The sequence below is a fragment of the Phacochoerus africanus genome, chromosome 6 (genome assembly GCF_016906955.1).
Source record: "Phacochoerus africanus isolate WHEZ1 chromosome 6, ROS_Pafr_v1, whole genome shotgun sequence".
NCBI classification, from domain to species: Eukaryota; Metazoa; Chordata; class Mammalia; order Artiodactyla; family Suidae; genus Phacochoerus; species Phacochoerus africanus.
Window position 1 is genome coordinate 105,410,355 of NC_062549.1, and position 20,793 is coordinate 105,431,147.

Here is a 20,793-nt window from a genome sequence, read left to right on the forward strand (position 1 = left end):
GGAGGCCTTCTCCAACCCTCCGGTCCCCACTGACAGGTCAGAGGAGCCAGGTGTGCTGGGCTCACACCCCAACAAACCCGTGGACGTCCCCCCGCAACGGGCACATCTGCGGTGGCTTCCCCACAGTGTGCAGGTCTCGGTGGCCCAGGCTGCTCATTTAACAAACCCTAGAATTGCCACAGGGTGAGGATCAGGTCTGAGCATACATTTCATAAAGCCCTGGAGGTTCAGAGGCAAAGGGGCCTCAGAGATGAAGAAATGCAAACCCATCGGTTCGTCCCAGCCTCCAGGCCAGCCTGTCTCTGGGAAGGAGGGAGGCCAGAAAGCCCAAGTTGGTGAGAAACTTGCCACCTGTCCCATCATCGTCACAGTCAGCGGCCAAAGGCTAAACAAGCCTCATGCAGAAGCACTGGATTTCAGGGAGGCGAGGCCTGGTGTCCAGACCGTGGACAGGGCTCCACCCAAATCCCACGGCAGGGGGCACCTGCCCCACTCTGGGCAAGGACTGCATCCCAGTGCACCCCCCCAGGTCACTACCCAGGGAAGGACCCCTTTTCACAGATGACACATCTTCGTGGAAAACAGCACCTGGAGGCAGGCACAGCTCCCAACAGAGAATCCCTTGAGACCCACATACAACAACGCCAGCAGAGGAATCCCAGATGCGCCCGGGCAAGGACAACGTGGACGATGGATTAGCCAGGATCAGATTCAGAAGAAGCTGCTGTCACTCCCAGTGGGAAAGTAACCCCTCAGCTCTATGGATCTCACGCACCAGACAGAGCAGTGACGTCTGAGGGAATTCAAAGCCACAGTCCAATCTGAACCCCACCCCACCCCCGACCATGTTGCCTCATGGGCCTATTTTCTGTTCAGGACAAGGAGGGTGGAATGTGAAATGCTGCAGCTCATCAGCCACAAACCATCTTCCAGTGGCGGTGACACCTGCCAGTCAACTGCCAGAAGGGCCGCCCTGGTGCTACATTTCTTAAACACAATTGGGGAGAAGCAGCTCTGAACACGGTTTAAATTTTAGTGCCTAAAACGTGGAAAGACTTGTTTTTGAAAGATAAGATTCTGTGCAGCAAGACCAAACTACACCTTGGCAGCCTTGCCACGCTCCCTGGCTGTAGGGGGAGGATGCGTGCTGCAAAACATGCTGACTTGGGGTCCAGACAGCGTGACCCCGGCTCCCCCATTTATGCTCTGACCTTGAACAAATTAACTCATTTCTCCAAACCCCAGACTATTACAGAAAACCCCACTGTACTACGGTTAAGTGAGCTCCAAAACACTCACATATAAAAACATATCAGTCAAAGGTTGGGAGTTCCCATCCTGGTGCAGCGGAAATGAAGCCGACTAGTATCCATGAGGATGAAGGTTTGATCCCTGGCCTCACTCAGTGGGTTTAGAACTGGCGTTGCCATGAGCTGTGGTGTAGGTTACAGATGCGGCTCAGATCCTGCGTTGCTATGGCTGTGGCGTAGGCCAACGGCTACAGCTCCGATTGGACCCCTAGCCTGGGAACCTCCGTATGCCGCAGGTATGGCCCTAAAAGGACCAAAAAAAAAATTAGCCAAAGGTTAAGAAGTGATGTTGGCAAGCCTGGTGCAGGCACTAGTCAGAACTTCTAGGGACAAACTGCACGATCCAGACATGCAGGCTCGGCCTTAGGTCTGGAGTCACCTCTGGTCATCTCATGGGCTTAAATATCAGTGGGTCAATGACCTTCTGAGACTTCAAAGTGAGCTGGCATTTAGGCCAGGAAAAATACTGGAGATCAGGTGTCTGTCCTCTACTTTCCCATTTCTCGAGGAGGGCTGCCTGCCTGGTTCAAGTTTGTTTTAAAGATTAAATGAGACAATATATTTTAACGTGCTTGGTCCAAAGCAAATGGCTCATGAATGGTAGCACCGTGAGCTGACATGTCCGCGTGTGCTGGGGAGGCCAGTCTGTCCCCGGTGTGCTCCTGTACAGCCCCAGCTACCAATGGCCACCACGAGGGACACGGTATCGCTTTCCTTGGGGACTTAGGTCATAAAGTTACGCTACTCTCTGATTTTATGCAGTATTTGCTGACAAGTCTCAGTCTCTCGAAAAATCAAACCTAGTGAAGGGAGTGCGGGTAGGATTCTTGGTACAAAAAGTGGAAAAAGCACCACCTTAGAGTCCGAAGGCCTGGCTGCCAGCTCTGATCCTGCTACTCTGTAAACTGTGTGAGTTGTTTCCCCTTTCTTGGCCTGTTTCTTGGCTGGTGATGGAGAGAAAATACCAACTACTGCATTTGGTTGTTGAGAAGAGCAGATGAAATACTGCCAGTGAAAGCATTTATAAACTACAAAGGATTACACAAATATGAAATATTATCATGTGACTAATGAGCAGGAGTATTTTGCAGCATGGAATGAGGTTGGTTGGTGGCTGAAATAGTCACACAGACATAAAAGCATGACCCAATCTCCACTTATGTTAAATCACAAAATGTTAGAAATGACATCTTTAGTGTTCACCGAAGCAGAGACTCAAGAATTGAAGAAATCGGGAGTTCCCGTCGTGGCGCAGTGGTTAACGAATCCGACTAGGAACCATGAGGTTGCGGGTTCCATCCCTGCCCTTGCTCAGTGGGTTAAGGATCCGGCGTTGCCGTGAGCTGTGGTGTAGGTTGCAGACGCGGCTCGGATCCTGCGTTGCTGTGGCTCTGGCGTAGGCCGGTGGCTACAGCTCCGATTCGACCCCTAGCCTGGGAACCTCCATATGCCGAGGGAGCGGCCCAAGAAATAGCAAAAAAAAAAGACAAAAAAAAAAAGAAGAATTGAAGAAACCGGAGCCCATCTGGTCCAAACTCCCAATCCAAGCACCAATTCTTTAAAACACACCAGACCGCATTCAGCCTCTGCTTGAAAAGAAGATGCACTCTCACTCACTCTGTACCGAAATGACTTTAAGTTCCACCTATCGGTCCATCCACTGCCTCCTGCCGCACCCAAGCGCCTCTTCCTAGCGAACACCCATCAAAGGCTTGAAGAAATCAATTGTGGACAGAAACCTCCCACCTTTTGACCTTCCTATTTTGCAGATAAGGGCCCTGAGGCCTAAAAAGCATGTGCACACACACTCACACCCCACTCACACCCATACAGAGCTGTCTATTTCCTATTCACTCACTTTCCCTTGGATTGGACTGTGGCTTCTGTGATTAAACTAGCACATGCTATTAAAACCAGAAGCAGTAAGGCTTTAGCGCTCACTCAGAGGCCTGCACACTCCGCAGCCTTAACCTCTCCCAGAGCAGGCTGGGACAGGGCCAGCTGGGGCCTCCTCCTCAGGTTTTAGCCAATTCTTTTCAAATGCTAACTGCTCCCTTTAGCTCTGTCAAGAAACACAGCTTTCCCTGTGCCTGAAAAATGAGAAAGCATTTCTTACCTGCGAATGCCCCATGCCCCACGTAAAGGCTAGCTGTCTTTATTCTTGAAGGTCTAGGTGTGCAATGACCTGAAAGCCCTGGAGAGATAGCATTCTGGTCACATAGTCACATCTGCAAAGGCCCCCCTACCATCCAACTCAGGATGCTGACACCCACAACTCCATCCACAGGCCTGTAGGAACAACGAGCACCTGCTAAGTCCCAGGGGCCCCGATGGATGTCAAGGAGACAGACCTCGAGGGGCTCATACTCCCGTCGGTGGTGACAGCCACTTGAATGGGGAAGTACAGTCCCATGGGGGCTGACACCCTGCCTGGGGGTGGAGGAGGGAGTTTCCAATAGAGATCCACAGAGGAGGCAAAGCTGAGTTTTTGAGTTAAGTCCCCTTTGTTTTGTTTTTTGTTTTTCGGTTTGTTTTTTATTTCAGGGCCACACCCGCAGCATATGGAAGTTCCTAGGCTAGGGAGTTGAATCAGAGCTACAGCTGCCAGCCTACGCCAACGCCACAGCCAAGCAACGCCAGATCCGAGATGCGTCTGAGACCTACCCCACAGCTCACGGCAATGCCAGATCCTTAACCCACTGGGCAAGGCCAGGAATCGAACCCTTGTTCTCATGGATACTAGTCCGGTTTGTTAACCGCCGAGCCGTGATGGGCACTCCTCTAGCTTTGAGAACTTTAAATGTTAATTTGACATTCTGTCAAAATCAACATCAATTTTATTTAAATCCTTAAAACCAGAAAAAAAAATTACTTAATAAGATAAGGTCATGCTGGTGCCTACAGGAGAGGAAGAGAGGATATGCAGAGAAGGCCATGTGGTGACATGGCCCAGGAGCCCAGGAGCACCAAGGATGCTGGCAGCCGCCGGGAGCCAGGAGGAGCACGGCGGGGGGATCTTGCCTCACACAGAGGGAGCACGGCCCTGCCGACACCTAGACTTCTAACCTCCACAGCTCAGAGGAGAAACTGTTTCAGGCCACTCAGCTTGTGGTCCTCTGCTGACAGCCACAGGAAACAAATACACTTGCATCCAGGGAAAGAAGGATGGAGGCTGGGTGAGGTTAATGAAAGGCAAGGGGAGAGGGAGCGGAGCGGATGAAGGAGGGAGGCGGGGAAGAGAGGATGAGCCGGGGGTGGAGACCCAGAGGATGCGGGCAGTAAAGGAGCCTGGGTCCCAGGGCCACCCCGTCTGCTGCCTTTTAAGGCGTGCCTTCTCTAGCTGCACTTGAGGCTGGAACTGGGGTCTTTGAGCAAAGTCTCAAAAGCAGGATCCCAAATCAACGCTGATTCTGCTTTCTGGGAAAATCCCAGCCTGGGAGAGAGGACAATGCCTTTGGTTCATGGACGGCTCCTTCTGCCCAGGACACCCAACAAGGGCAACAACATCTTCCTGGATGTGTGGGCTTCACTGCGCCCTGGATTGCAGATAAACTGACTTCAGTCTGACAAGGAGTCAGGAGCATCCGCAGTGACACCCGTGTGAGTCCCAGAGACGAAGATGTGATGGGCCCCTGAACGTTGCCACTGCTTCCTCTGCTGGGAACAGACACATAAGTGTTTATATCTCGTGCCCTCCTGCCCTTTAATTAAAATGTTTATCTTACAGCTGCAAATGGGGCGGCAGCTTACACAAGTCCCACACAGATAAAAGGCAAAGATCACTTTGGAACCTGAGGACAGGGAGCGGCCAAAACTGGGATCAGCTTGTGTTTACTGACAGGTCCGGGTTAGGATGCCAGAAGATCTGGGAGAGAGGCAGGATTATCTGGAACCCTGTCATGACAGAGCAGGGGGGAGACACACATTGATGCTTGAGATCTCGAGACATGAGGCAGACGGCCTGTCCTGGGAGGGGACACAGATCAGCATCCTGTCCTGCCGGTGAGGCCCTCGGAGGCCCTTCTCCAGGCCACACAGATTCCCTGGTGATCCCAGCCTGCTGAGGTCAGCTTCAGTGACCAAGTTCTTTGCATCAAGATTCACAAGCTGGAGAGTTCCCATTTTGGCACAGTGGAAATGAATCCAACTAGGAACCATGAGGTTGTGGGTTCGATCCCTGGCCTCGCTCAGGGGGTTGAGGATCTGGCATTGCTGTGGCTGTGGTGTGGGCCGGCAGCTGTAGCTCTGATTGGACCCCTAGCCTGGGAACCTCCATGTGCCGCAGGTGTGGCCCTAAAAAAGGAAAAAAAAAAAAAAGACTGACAACCTGGCAGGTGTCCCTGGCCGAGGCTTTGCAGGGGGGCCTCACTGAAAGACAGCAACCTGAGACCAGAAGCTGGGATGCTATTCCCACAGGGAAAGCAGTGGGATCACCATGTGGTCTCGGGACCATGCTGTCAGCGCTGGGAGTCTGTGAGCACAGAAGTGGCCAACGGCTACAGGCAACGACCTGGTCCTCCTGGTGGCAGGAGCTAAACAAGAAGCTCAGGAGTATCATGCTTCTAGGCTGTAACATCAACATCCATCCACTGGATGGGTCTGAGCGCAATGACAGCACTGACGCGCAGCCCCCTCCCAGGGGCTGATCCAGGCCCTGCCAGCTGTCCCACAGCAGATGCTCCGAGACCTCTCACACTGGGGGGACCTAGGAGGCGGGCTTCATTTCAAGTGACAGGTCTGGCTAGTGCCACATCTGCCGGAGAGCTCGTAGCCCACTTCCAGGCCTGGGCACAGGCCCCACACACTGTCACCTTGCCACAGGGTCCAAGCTGGGCTGACCTGCTCTGCCGGTGACGGGAATTCAGGCTTCCAAGCTTTAAATGACGGGTCCCCACCACACCAGATAAACATCAAAGGCAATCGCCTACTCAGGGCGCCTGCAGAAGCAGATTTAGATCGAGGCCAAGAGCAGCTCCAGACCCACCAGGCTGCTCTCAAAGAGCCTCGCAGCCCTGGCCATGGGTACCTCCGGCCCTGGGAACAACCGCAGGCGCCCACAGGAAAGGTCTAGAGGCCAAGGGCCACTGGCCTGGCCGAGAGATCTCCGCTCACAGAGACAAACCTGGCCAATACGGAGCCAGACAGGGAATGGGGGTCCTGTCCACTTGCCCTCCTGAGCGTTCGCGCCCCAGACATGGCAGCACATCACGCCCACCCATCTGCCGGGGGGATTGCAGAACACCGGGCTGGCGGTGGGGCAAGTCCGAGGGGAAAGAGACCACACGCTCCAGCAATGGGGAGCCACCGCCAGCTGCCTGGGGCCTGAGGGGACTCCGTGGAAACCAGGGTCACGTCCGGGGCTCCGTCCCTTGCTCTCGGCCCCGGAGCGAGGTTTGTGGGCAGACGCCGGGCGAGGGCAGTCTTCCCAGCTGCGGCGGCTGCCACCGGCAGCTGTGCAAACACAGGGCGCAGTGTCCAGCACCTCACACTCTCATTACAGCCACTTTTCACCGGCACCGAGGGGCCAAACCACAAACGGCAGCTCTGAGCCCGCCTTCGACGGCCTCCCACAGCAGAGCTGAGCCTGAGCGAAAACTGCACACGCTCTGCTTTAGCGCGGTTTCATCGCATGTTTTTTGTAGGAAGTGGGTGTGGGGGTCGGCAGATAGCTTTACTGAAAAGCAGTTACCAGAGGAAGACAGCACATTTCTAAAAATGCGACTGCAGGTAAAATCAGGATCGAAAACCTCTGGGGATCATTTAAAAACGCTCCCCGACTTGAGAGGCCATGGGGACAGTTGGAACGGGTCGTGAATGTGGGAGGGAGGGGCCCCAGGCCAGCGAGACAGCCAAGCCTGATCAGCGGTGTAATCGCTGGCTGTGATATCATTTGCCAAGAACCAGACATCCACATGCAGCGGGAGTAGCCCTCACCTCCCCAGGAGATTCTCCCTTTCTCTCCGCTAATTTGAAAACCAAAGGGCCATCGAGAAAAACAAAGCCCCTGCTCAAGCTGGGAGGATGCAGGCGTGAGCTGCAGAGAGGACACTAAGAGCTCTGTTTCCCCGGGGTCAAGCTATGCTCATTGATCCCTGGGCGCCTGGGTCTTTGGGGTCAGAGGTCACCAGTCTGTGTAAAGTTCCTGTCTCAGTCAGCAATGTCAGAGACGGAATGGCTTCAACAACAGAAACGTCTTTTCCTACAGTTCTGGAGCCTAGAAGTCCAAGATCAAGGTCTGGCCGACTGAGTTTCTGCTGAGGATGCTCTTCCTGGCTTGCAGACGGCCGCCTTCTCAGGGTGTCCTCATGCCGTCTTTCCTTGGCTGCGGGCACCAGGAGACAGAGCACACAGACAAGCTCTCTGCTGATGCTTCTCATTAGGACACGAATTTTAGCAGATCTACGACCTGGCTTAACCTTAATTACTTCTGGAGTTCCCGTCGTGGCGCAGCAGAAACGAATCCGACTAGGAACCATGAGGTTGCAGGTTCGATCGCTGGCCTCGCTCAGTGGGTTAAGGATCTGGCGTTGCCATGAGCTGTGGTGTAGGTCACAGATGAGGCTCGGATCTGGCATTGCTGTGGCTCTGGCGTCGGCCGGCGGCTGTACCTCCGATTACACCCCTAGCCTGGGAACCTCCATATGCCAAGGGTGAGGCCCTTTAAAAACGAACAAACAAAAACCCTTAATTACTTCTTTAGAGGTCCCATCACCACATAGAGCCACACTGGGGTTTAGAGCTTCGACTTACGAATCTGGGGGTACATAATTCAGTCCATAACATTCCACGTCTGGTTCCCCCGAATTCATGTCCTTCTTTCATGCAAAACATATTCATTTCACCCTGACAGCCCGGCCCCAAAAGTCTTAACTGGGGTTCCAGCATCAACTCGAAGCCGTAAGTCCAAAGTCTTATCTAAATATGACCTAAATCAGATGTGGGTGAGACTTGAGGCAAAATGCCTCTCCAGCTGTGAACCTGTGAACCTGGACAAGCCATGTGCTTCCAAGACACCACGGTGGATCAGGCACGGGACTGATATTCCCATTCCAGAAGGGGGAAACTGGAAAGAAGGAAGGGGTACCGGGTCCCAAGCAAGCCCCAAACCTAGCAAGGTCAATTCCGCCAGCTCTTAACACCTATGAATAATCCTCTCTGGTTCCTCATTTTGCCCTTGGAGTCTACCAGGGTGGCAGCATCACCCTCTAAGTCTCTCTGGGGTCACCCTGGCATGGAGCTCTCTGCAGCGGCCACCTGGTCCACTGAAACCAAGCCAGGGGACCATCCTCTGAATCCAATGAGGAAGCAGCCTTGACCCTGGGCTGTGGTAGGAGTGATGAGCTCTCATCCAATTCCAAGTCATTCTTCCCTTTTCTTGAAGCTTAATGCATGTTCACAGCATTCCCTTTCCACCCCCCTTTCTGTTTTTCTATAGTTCCAGCTCACAGTGCTTGTACTAGTACAACCCCATTTTTATTCCTGGCTTCTGCTGAGAGGGCTGACTCAATCCCCGGTTCTCACCCACACTAGTTTCCTTATCCAATGGCTCTCAGCCACCTCCGAGGTGTCTGCTTTACTACAGGCTTCATCATTTTCTGCAATATGGATAGGCTGAAAATTTTCCAAATCTTCAAGTTCTGATAACCTTTCACTTAACAATTCCGTCTTCAATTCGTCTCTTTCCTCTCCCATTTTACTGTAAGTAATAAGGAGGGACCAAGCTGCACCTTCAATACTTTGCTTAGAAATCTCAACTAAATATCCAACTTCATTGCTTCTAAGTTCTACCTTCTCCAAAACACTAGAACGTGAACATAATCCAGCCAAGCTCTTTGCCATTTTATCAGAAAGATCACCTTTTCTCCATTGTCCAGTAATGTGTTCCTTGTTTCCTCATTTCCAGATAGGATTTTTTTGTTTTGTTTTGTTTTTGTATTTTCTAGGGCCGCACCCTCGGCTTATGGAGGTTCCCAGGCTAGGGGTCCAATAGGAGCTGTAGCTGCCGGCCTACGCCGGAGCCACAGCAACGTGGGATCCGAGCCGCGTCTGCGACCTACACCACAGCTCACGGCAATGCTGGATCCTTAACCCTCTAAGTGAGGCCAGGGATCGAACCTGCAACCTCATGGTTCCCAGTCGGATTCGTTAACCACTGAGCCACAACGGAAACTCCTCCAGATAGGAATTTTGAGGGGAACACATTCAGTCTGAAGTGTTCCTTTTCATTCCCACTGTTTGGAAAAGCAATCAAGAATCATTTCTTCCAAAGCGTGCGTGGTTCTGTGATTAGGACCAGATCTTTGATGAAAAGGTCCACGGTCAATGGCAATTTGTAAGACACTCTGAGTCTCAGCGAATAAAGCACTAAGGGAAACAACCTGCTGGCTGGATCAGGAACAGCGGAGCTTCAGCCATATGAGTATCTTACAGGCTCGGTCACTGGACACAAACAAGTTTCCCAGAGGACCGAGACGAGAGCTGGATCCGCTTTTGCGGGTTCGTGTCTCTCTCCTTACTGATAACTATTGGCTATCCATCTCCATGCATGTGCCTTAAAGCAGCTCTTTCCCTGACTTGAAATATGATACTTCTGGGTTGTTGGGGGACTCATAGTCAATAATTAATTTTTTTAGAGCTATAAAATATGCAGGCTCAGAGAAAGAGAGCCTGAGGTTGTTGTGGGACCCTGCCACGCCCTGGACCCCAAAGAACCGACCGTTCCAATAGGTCCCACTTTGCAAGGGCCTCGCTCCTTAAGCCTGGGCGGGGCTCTGACTCTCTCTAAGGAGAGAGGGCAGTGCAGGTAGAACTGAGCAAGTTCAGGCGAAGCCTTCAAAGGCCCCAGAGCTTCTGTGTTCTTAGGAGGCCTGATGGATCTCTAGCTACGCTCATGAGGAAGGAACTGCCCCAGAGAGGAGCCCCTCTGGGAAGGAGAGACCCTCCAGATACCCAGGATAAGAAAGGAGCTGAAGCCCTGCTTCTGTACCACGAGACTGCAATCACACAGGGACCACTGGCCGGACCAGCCAAACAAGTGCCCAGCTGAGCCCAGCCCACAGAACAGTGAGAAATAATAATAGACTAAGGCTGCCCGAACTATTAAGTTTGGGGGTGGTTTTAACAACAATAGATCGAAGAGGTCTCCTTTGGGACATGTGACAAACAGCAAGTTAAAAAAGTCTGACTAGGAGTTCCCATCATGGTGCAGCGGAAAGAATCTGACTAGGAACCATGAGGTTGTGAGTTCAATCCCTGGCCTCGCCTGGTGGGTTAAGGATCCGGCATTGCTGTGAGCTGTGGTGTAGGTCACAGATACGGTTTGGATCTGGCATTGCTGTGGCTGTGGTGTAGGCTGGGAGCTTGCAGCTCCGATTTGTCCCCTAGTCTGGGAACCTCCATATGCTGTGGACATGGCCCGAAAAAGCAAAAAAAAAAAAAAAAAAAACCAACAAAAGTTTGACCAGACAAAGGCTCTCACCTACTTCCTAGCGTGGTCCCTAAGGCACAGGCTTTGTTTGCCGACCAGCCAAATAAAAGAACGGATGGGGCTCAGGAACGATGCAGAGCGGGAGCCAGCATCTTGACAAGGCTCTCCACTGCCTCCCTTCCAGCCCCGCGGCTGTGAGTTAAGTGAAACAGAAGAACGTGTACAAAAATAGGTAGCACCCAGCCTGGCACAGGGCAAGCACTCCAAAAACGCTTACAAGTTCGCTCATGTTCCTAAAGCAGTGACGGGAACATGAACAGGTCTGTTCAGAGGCATCGCAGTGAAATGATGAGGAGGATTCTGGAACCTACTTAGGCTCCTAGCCTGGCTGCCGCAATGACAAACTCTGCGGCCACAGACAACCTACTGAGCGCCTCCAAGCTTCAGTTTCCTCACTTGAAAATGAGGATAATGGGGTCTCCCTCACAGGATCTCTGTGCAGATGAAATGCTTTCTATGTGAGGAGCTTAGAAGGTGCCTGGCACATGGTAAGAACAGTGATGTCACCGTTAACTGTTATGGCTTTCACTGTCATTGCTTTGCTCTGCATCTCAAACTCCATCAGCCAAGGTCAGTCAAGTACACTGGCTGCTATGCTGCACTAGTCACAGGATTCACCTTCAGCACGGAGGAATCATCAACGAGGAGCACTAAATGTCATTTTAAGTCTCTTTTCTCTTTTCCTCTGGGTTTCTCCCCCGACACAGTCAGATCAAAACCTGGTCCTTGGAGTTCCCATTGTGGCGCAGCGGAAATGAATCCGACGAGAAACCATGAGGTTGCAGGTTCGATCCCTGGCCTCACTCAGTGGGTTAAGGATCCGGTGTAGGTTGCAGACCCGGCTCGGAGCTGGTGTTGCTCTGGCTGTGGTGTAGGCCGGCAGCTCTAGCTCAGATTTGACCCCTAGCCTGAGACCCTCCCTATGCCACAGGAGTGGCCCTACAAAGCAAAAAAAAAAAAAAAAAAAAAAAAAAAAAAAGGCAAAAAACCAAAAAATAACCTGATCCTTGGTGAAATTCTGGAAAAGTTAGCAACTCCCTACAAGAATGTGGCTGAGAAAAGCGACATGTGAGGTGTGTGTGGAGAATTAGCTGAGTCTGTGACCTACACCACAGCTCAGGGGGAACGCCGGATCTTTAACCCACTAAGCGAGGCCAGGGATCGAACCCACGTCCTCATGGATACTAGTCAGGTTTGTTAACCACTGAGCCATGATGGGAACTCCAGGGAGTATTTTTTTAAATTTTACTTTGTTTTTTTGTCTTTTTAGGGCTGAACCTGCAATATATGGAAGTTCCCAGGCTAGGGGTCGAATCGGAGCTGCAGCTGCCGGCCTAAACCACAGCCACAGCAACTCGGGATCTGAGCGGCGTCTGTGACCTACACCACAGCTCACGGCAACGCCAGATGCTTAAGCTGCTGAGCAAAGCCAGGGATCAAACCCGCATCCTCATGGATACCAGTTGGGTTCATTACCACTGAGCTAGAAGGGGATTCCAAAAGACAGGGAGTATCTTCATCTACTTTGGGATCTCACTTTACACAACAGAAGCCTTTTACATTTCTGAAAGCTTTCCCATAAGCCCAAACCCCATTCCTGCCCGCAAGCAAGGCCCTGCAAGTACCTCTTCTGAGGCCTAAAGGAGAAGCACATTTTCTTTAAGAAACTGAAGAATAGGCATTCTTCTGACTATTCTCAAAAATAGCTCAGCTGACTCAATAAAGTCGTCTTTGAAAACAAAACCACAAAAGAACTCACCCTTGCTCTGCACCTCAGCCCGACGGGAGGCTGCTCCAGGGAGGGCCTTGCAGAAAGGGGGTTGGTGGGGGGTTAGGGGTGGACCGGCCTGATTCCGGCTGGGTCTGGGGATGACCTGCCCTTGTCTGTTCTGATGACTGCTTCCCTCCTGTCCATTTCTACACTTCACAAAAGGCCTTGGAAGTTCTATTTCTGGCCCAGTGACTCTTGCAGCCACCGCTGGGTTTGGACCAGATTTAGCCCAAGGCTCAGCGGGCGACAGGCTCATGCAGGCCAGCAGGGACAGGCAGGTGCCCTGCGCCCGGCCTCGCAGCCTGGTGGTCCCTCAGGGGCCAGCCCCGCCTGAAGGCTCTGGGAAGAAAGAGGCCGCTCCTTCTCTGGCTGTCTTTCCTACCCCACTGCCTGGGTCTCCACATGAGGGACAAGGGAGGCCTTCCTGACGGCAGGAGAGGAGGAAAACAATGAGAAGGAGCTGGAAGGAAGATACAGGGCCACCCCTGGCCGCCTTCGGTCTCCCTGGGGCGCTGGGACAAGCGGCTTTAGGATTAGCGAGCGAGGACTGGACAGCTGTTGGTGACAGTGAGGACAACCACGGGGGGTCTGCAGTGGGTCCCGGGCCCCACAGTGCAATCAGCCCTGCCCCTCCGGCCCAGGCCCACCCCTGGCCAGCGTAGCCATGTGGGGGAACCCGGGCCACCCACAACTTCTGCGGGCACCCTGTCCTAGGGCTGTTCTGTGTCCCCTCCTCACCCCACCATGATCCACAGGCAGAGCAAACAGCGTCAAGGGAGGAGGGAATGAGGGCCCTGGAGGAGGCCTGCCCACTGCCTGGACGACCGCGAGCAAGGAGCCGCCCTTCCCCTTCCCACCTCCATGGGCGGGATCCACACCAGCCAGGGCTGAGCCGTGACCCAAAACCACCGCAGGCCTCACTGCGGGCCAGTGTCTCAGCTGCTAACCCTGACGCAGTCCCAAATGTCGCTCAGCTCCGTGAGCAGAGCCCGACCTCTCTCCACCCTCCTGAGCTTTAGCAAAACCTGTCCAGTCCTCAGATGGACGGGTGGCTGGGCTTTACTGCCTGAAATCCCCCATCATCCCCCGTTCCCATCACCCATTCCGAGGCCTGTGCTGGCACCTGCCTGCTGCACAGCATCGCATGTCTCTCCAAGGAATTCCAGACTAGAGCTTTGGAGGCAGCCTTCCTGAGTCTCTGGAGCCCCAGGCCTGGGCTCTGCACGTGGCAGATGTTTACTACAAGTCTGCTGGTCACTCTCCAAAGCCAAAGAGGGGAAAGAAAGCTGTCTGAGATGAAGACGTAGCAGTCACTTAACTTGCCTTCAGAGCCCCAGGGGCACCGCCTAAGGACTCACTCACTACCCTGGATCTGCTGTGTAGAGCATGTCAGTCAGACACTGATTCCCTCCAAGGACTGGTCAAGGTGACAGGCGCCTTGAACGCTAAACCACCCAGTTCTCGGGTGGCAGGAGCTGAACCAGACGAATGAGAGACGATTTGTGCCAACACCAAAATGGTTTGGTAGTACAATTCGCTCCAAACCAGAGTTGGGGCACCTCTTGGGGCCGAGCCAAAACGATGACAAAGCCCACTGTTCTGATCCCCACCAAGGTGCCCTCGGCATCTTGGCTGCTTCGCAGCATCACAGCAGTAACAGCTACAATGAACAAAGTGCTTACAATACGTGAAGCGGGCTACACACATCAACATACAGAGCCGGGGGAGGCAGGGCAGCCCTACGAGGGGACGACAGCAGACACCCCAGGCTACTCTTTCACCTGGGAACCCTCTGTGTGCTGCCTGCATGCCATGCTCAAGGCCAGGCGCTAAAGAGGAGTAAGGCACAGCATCTGTCCTCAGGGAGCCCAGAGTTTGTGGATAAAAACAAAAACAGGCCGGTAACACAAAGTAAGGGATGCTCTAAAGGCAGCGTTCACTCAGGCCTGGCTTGGTGGTGTCTGGTGACTCCTAAACAAGGCTAGCCGTGTGCTTTTGCATAAATTACATTTCTACATAAATTCCCTAAACCCCATTTCCTCTTCTGTAATGTAGGGATTAAGTGTACCTACATCAAAGAGTTCTGTGAAGCCTATCTTGGGGTAAATAAAAACGAAACAAAATAAAATAAAATAAATAATCATGATCACTCTTTTAGTTAACCACTAAAAGATAACCATTAAAAGAATTACATTTTAGGAGTTCCCATCGTGGCGCAGCAGAATCTGACTAGGATCCATGAGGACGCAGGTTCCATCCCTGGCCTCGCTCAGTGAGTTAAGGATCCGGCATTGCCATGAGCTGGGGTGTAGGTCACAGATGTGGCTCAGGTCTGGTGTTGCCGTGGCTGTGGTGTAGGCCGGCGGCTACAGCTCCAATTCGACCCCTAGCCTGGGAACGTCCATATGCTGTGGGAGCTGCCCTAAAAAAACAAACAACAACAAGAAAAATAAAAAGAATTACGTTTTATGCAGACATTTGAAAAATGACATCTTAATGTTCTTCTAACTTTTTCTCATGCATATATTTTCAAAAGATTCAGTTCTGACAAATCTGGAGTCTCTAACCCGCACTTGATCCTCTACTGGAGGGTCACTGGGGTGACCACATAATTTACTGCCCAAACCAGGAAACCTCTGAGAGTGGGAGAAAAGGCAATGATTAAACACTCCACTGGGACAACAAGGTAAACCAGATGTACCATCAGGAACAAAATGGAACTGCTGCTCACTCTGGCGATCCTTCCCAGGCCGATGTCGGGGCAAGGTCAGCAGCCATCACTAAGGCTTCTCTCCTCCGTCACTTTTAAGAGCTGCCAACAGCTTTGCAAACAGGACCAATAAAACTCCAAACTGGATGGGAGCTAGTACTTGTGCCACCCGTCCAGAAGTCAGGATAGTCTATGTGCATGAATATCCCCACCACACACACACACACACACATGCACGCACGCACTCGCACACGCACATACCCACAGAGCCTCCCAAAACCTGAAACAAAGAGTCAGACCCTGGTCACCGTCATCCTCATCAGCCCTCACTTGCCGAAGACCAGCTGTGGTCAAGAAAGGCCATCGCTGGTCCCTTCCGCCCCCGGGAGATCCCCCTCACCTCAGGTGTCCCAAGCTGTAGAAGCGGGACTCGCCGTCGGTGGAGCGGACCACCTGCAGCGTGAACATGGGCTGTAGCTGCCTGAGCTCCAGCAGGACGATGGCCAGGTAGTGGATGAAGAGGAGGGCGTCCACGAGGGAGACGGCGTATTGCACGATGCCCTGGTAATTCCGGTCCCGAGAGTCCAAGATGCGGACCCCGTAGAAAAGCCAATAGGAGACGACGAAAAGAAAGATGAGGACCAAGAGAAGGGCACGGAACACGAAGACCCGCGGCACGTCGGCTCTCTGCTTGCGGAAAAACAGCGCCCAGGTGCCGATGAGCAGAATGAGGAGCTTGAAGGCCACGGAAATGAAGAGTCCCTCGCAGATGGTGCCGCAAGGCTCCAGCTCGTCCCGCCACAGGATGGGGGGCAGCAGGATGAAGGCGATGGGGGTGAGGAAGACCAGGAGTCCGAGCACCGCGGCCACCGTGAGGCCCAGGTAGCGCCTGCAGTCCAGCCCCACGCTGTCCTCCATGTCCTTGCTGATGCGGGCGATGTCCTCCTGCGAGATGCTGTGCTCCGATGTGCCCGTGATGGCCGTGGTGGTCTCGCCCCAGTTGTCATCCTGGTGGGGAGAGAACAGTGAGGACAGAGAGCCAGGGGGAGGCACGGGGGACAGGGAGGGCACACCTCCTCCAGCACCCACACGCATGGGCTTCCTTTGCAATGGAGGCTTAACAATTTCAACAGAGGAATTTTTTTTTGGTTGCACTAGCGGCCTGTAGAAGTTCCCAGGCCAGGGATCAAACCCGCACCACTGCAGCAACCAGAGCCGCTACGGTGATAATGCTGGATCCTTAGCCCACTGAGCCACAAGGGAACTCCCAGGACTTCTTTAACACTTTTCACTGGAATTGTTCCCAATGGACCCTATGTTTACCTTTTCAAATAGAGAAAACATAATGCATCTGGTCTGTGTGTTGGGGTGATTCGTCACCACAACAGGGATTACCACCCGCTGTGTTGGAAGCCCTGAGCGGCTCTGGGACAGACAAGCCGGCTGTTAGACCAGCATATTGAAGGTTACCTGCATTTTCTTCTCAATTCCTGGCTGGGTTATAGAGGCTTACAAAGTCCAATGGCTGGAGCAGGGAGCTCTGCTATGCCCTCCAGGAGCTCAGAGGAGAGAAGATCTTGCAAAGGAGGGACCTCATATTGCTACAGACACATCAAAGCCCACCCGTCACTGGTACCCACACTTCTGAAACCTCCGTGAGGTTCACACAACCCATTTAATAAACACACGCATCAAGAACTCTGTGACATCATCTCTTATTGAACAAGCCAAGCAGATTAAAGCATCTCTGGCCAGGACAGCTCAAAAATTCCTCCCCAAACACACGTTCTCATGACAAACTAAACACCAAGCGCATGAAAATACAGAGATTACTAGAATGTGTGTCTTTTGCTTGCTTGCTTTCATTTTCCCGCTGTCTCTTGCTTTTTAAAGTCTGAGGTCGTTTGGAGTAATTGTCTCTTCGTTTAACGTGATCCAGTAATTAGGGTTTGCAAGGATTTTGCTCTTTCACTGGCAACTATGACTCTACGCCAAAGCAACAGCACAGCAAGAAGGCAATGAAAAGCCACGTACGGTCCAAAGAGGTTTTGCTTCAGAGATTCGTGTATATGATTTAACTTGGAAAAAAACAGACATAGCGGTAAGTTGGGTGAAATTAATATGGAAGATATCAACTTAGAAAAATCTAGCCTAAGTTAAGAACTGAGTCAGCCAGATAAGATCTCACAGCCACACGAAAACCTCAAATCTAGTCACAATCAAACAATATGATTCACAGGAGTTCAGCAGAAACAAATCAGACTAGCATCCATGAGGACGTAGGTTCGATCCCTGGCCTTGCCCAGGGGGTTAAGGATCCAGCGTTGCTGTGAACTGTGGTGTAGGTAAACGTGGCTCGGATCCTGTGTTACTGTGCCTGTGGTGTAGTCCGGCAGCTGCAGCTCCGATTCGACCCCTGGCCTGGGAACCTCCATATGCCACGGGTGCAGCGGCCCTAGAAAGACAAAATATATATATATATATATATGAGATTCATGAAATGCATGGGCTCTAGCAAGAAACAGTGACGGTGATGACAGCCAAGGTCTTGACCTTCAACTCGGAAAGTTACAAGTATCACGTACTCGGAGAGAAACTACTGTTTAAGACAACAGCCACGTGCAACCACGACTCTCGACTCTCAAACGCTGCTGGCGGAAGTCTAAATGGTACAGTTCCATACAAATGTAAATGTGCACTCAACGGTAAGGCCTAGCAATTCCGCCCCCGGGTTTTTACCCCAAGTAAATGAAAACACATGTCTACAAAAAGGTCCATACAAGGACGTTCTCAACACCTTTATTTTCGCAAGAGCCAAAAACCAATGCAACTCAAAGGCCTGTGCCCATCAGGAGACTGGACAACAAATGGTGGTATATGCAGACACTGACCACCACCCAGCAAAAACAAAAAAGCATGAAGTGCCCAAACACACGGAAACATGGGTAAATCTCGAAGTTATTATGCTGAGTGGAAAAAAGTCCAAAGCAAAAGACTATGATTCCATTATATTAAAGTCCCAAACGGGCAAAACGAATCTACAGCAGGAGAAATCAAAACAGGGCTTGCTCTGGAGGGATGGAGGGCCGGGACTGACTGGGAAAAGCGTAAGAGAACTTCCTCGAATGAGAGAACTACATATATCTTGACAGGAGTGTGGGTTGTATGGGTTTCTCCAGCTGCTACAACTTTTCAAACCGCACATGTAAGATCTGCTCATGTCTCTGTGTAAATTTACCTCAGTTTTGAAAAAAAGAAAAAAAAACCACAAGCATGGAGAGAAACAGCCACACATCCAAAGCTGGATAGCTTGCTTCAACACAAGGTGAGTTTTTACAGACCATGCAAAGTAACTCCTTGTGTAGCACTTTTAGTCAGGTCAAATGCTGGATTCCAGCTTTTGCCTTGGGTCTAATATCCAGTTGATGATCAGTACTGAAATAATGACCCTAGCATTGCGGTCATTTTCTTGCCTCAGCTGACTTAGCTACTTACCCTCTTTCCCGCCAAAGCATTGCTAACTAAATCTCCTGTCCATTTTAAGAAAGTGTGCACATCGGTGCCTAAAAAATGAAGACACCCAAGGGTCTTCCTGAGCTTGAGGTTCTTAGAAGAGAAAGGGTCTCAGTTCTTTGAACCCAGTCCCCTAGACTTTCAGTGAAGACAGCAAGGCCCACAAAAGTTGGGACTGTCCAAAGTCATACGGCTGCTGAGAGGTGCAGCCTCCAGAGGTCCACTTCAATGCTTTTCCCTGACCTCCTTTTCTGGACGGTTGCACCAGAACTTCCTAATGGAGCCTCCCAGATGGAGAGAGGATGCACAGAAGAAATGCCTTCACAGTGGGCCACCCGCGCCTCTGAATTCACATCCAGAAGGAAACTGACTCCTGTAGCACTTAAGGGAGGGCAGGGGTGGTCCAATTTCAGGATTGGCCCCATTCATGCCATCATCCAACCATTCCTCTCAGCCTCTGGCCCTGCATCCCTACGACCGCCCCAGAGGCAAGGCAGTGCAATAATAAGGACTGAAGACATTTACTTATTTATTTATTTACTTTTGTGGTATTCTTGTCCAGATTGGGGTTTTTTTTAATTGATTTTTTAATTAATTAATGTATTTATTTATTTTGTCTTTTGTCTTTTTAGGGCCGCATCCGTGGCATATGGAGGTTCCCAGGCTAGGGGTCTAACCAGAGCTGGAGCTGCCGGCCTACGCCTCAGCCATAGCAATGCCAGATCCGAGCCTCGTCTGCGGCCTACACCACAGCTTATGGCAACACCAGATCCTCAGCCCACTGAGCCAGGCTGGGGATCAAACCCACAACCTCATGGTTCCTAGTCAGTTTCGTTTCCACCGCGCACAGTCGGGAACTCCTAATTTTTTCATTACAGTTGATTTACAGTGTTCTGTCGATTTCTATTGTACAGCGAAGTGACCCAGTCATACATACATACATATATATGTATATTCTTTTTCTCACATGATCCTCCATCATGTTCCATCACAAGTGACAAGATAGAGTTCCCAGTGCTACAGAGCAGGCTCTCATTGCTTACCCACTCCAAATGCAATAGTTGACATCTCCTAACCCCAGACTCCCAGTCCATCTTCCTCCCTCCCTCCGCTCAAGTCTATTCTCCAAGTCCATGAGTTTCTTTTCTGTGGAAAGGCTCAACTGTGCCATATATTAGATTCCAGATATAAGTGATATCATATGGTATCTGGCTTTCTCTTTCTGACTTATCACTGAACAAACCCCCCTTCAACCACGGCTGCAGCTTTGGATTCCAAGAGCCTCCTGTGTGCTCTGAAGAATTCCAATTTCGGTCCATCTCTCTGCTTATAAAGGCCTATCTGTCTGTACCTGTAGGTACACACAGATATATGCTTACCTCTATCTTTACAGCTGTGTGGGTACATATCAGTTTATTGGGGGCCAAGACAGGACATGCATAGACTTCAAGAGCTGTGGAGGGTGTGCAAACACATTTCTGAGTGTAGCTCAGATGTTTGGCTTAAATCGAATGGACTGCAAGACAGTTGGGGCCCAGAGAGCATACACACAAAGTTTTTAAAAAAAAATTAATGAAGAGTCTATATTTTAAAATTTGAGTGATTTCACATAAAATCCTCATCTCCAGCTTTTTAAAAATACCTCAAGACAGAGTAGCATGGAATACCTGTATTCCTGTGCAGTGAGAAGCGTTTGGAGCTGAGCAGTTGCTGTTCCCTTGGCAGAGGAAATGCATTCTCCAGGTACGAGGGGCTCCATCACTCCACGCCACAGCCCTACCCTGACGTGCCATATGGATGGGTATTTATCCCCAAGCTACCCTGATGTGTTTTGCCACTTCTGTGCAGCCCAAGGTCTATTGTATTCACCTTTGTTTTCCTACCAGGCATCTGAGTGTGCAGCCCCTGTTTGATCCCATGCCTAGGAGTGAGGCTCCGCCTGGGCTGTCCCAACCTCTCTGCAATTCTCCCCAACATGACTCAGGGTGAGCGAGTTTCCTTC

At 51.5% G+C, this 20,793-nt stretch overlaps 1 protein-coding gene across 2 annotated transcripts in view; it reads right to left on the bottom strand.

Annotated features, from left to right (window-relative positions):
* VANGL1 (VANGL planar cell polarity protein 1) overlaps nucleotides 1–20,793 on the bottom strand; it is a 57,697-nt gene that overhangs the window by 17,171 nt on the left and 19,733 nt on the right. For both annotated transcript variants that reach the window (XM_047784928.1, XM_047784929.1), the window contains exon 4: nucleotides 15,679–16,286. In XM_047784928.1, the coding sequence (XP_047640884.1) occupies nucleotides 15,679–16,286 (608 nt within the window). The remainder of the gene's footprint in view (nucleotides 1–15,678; nucleotides 16,287–20,793) is intronic.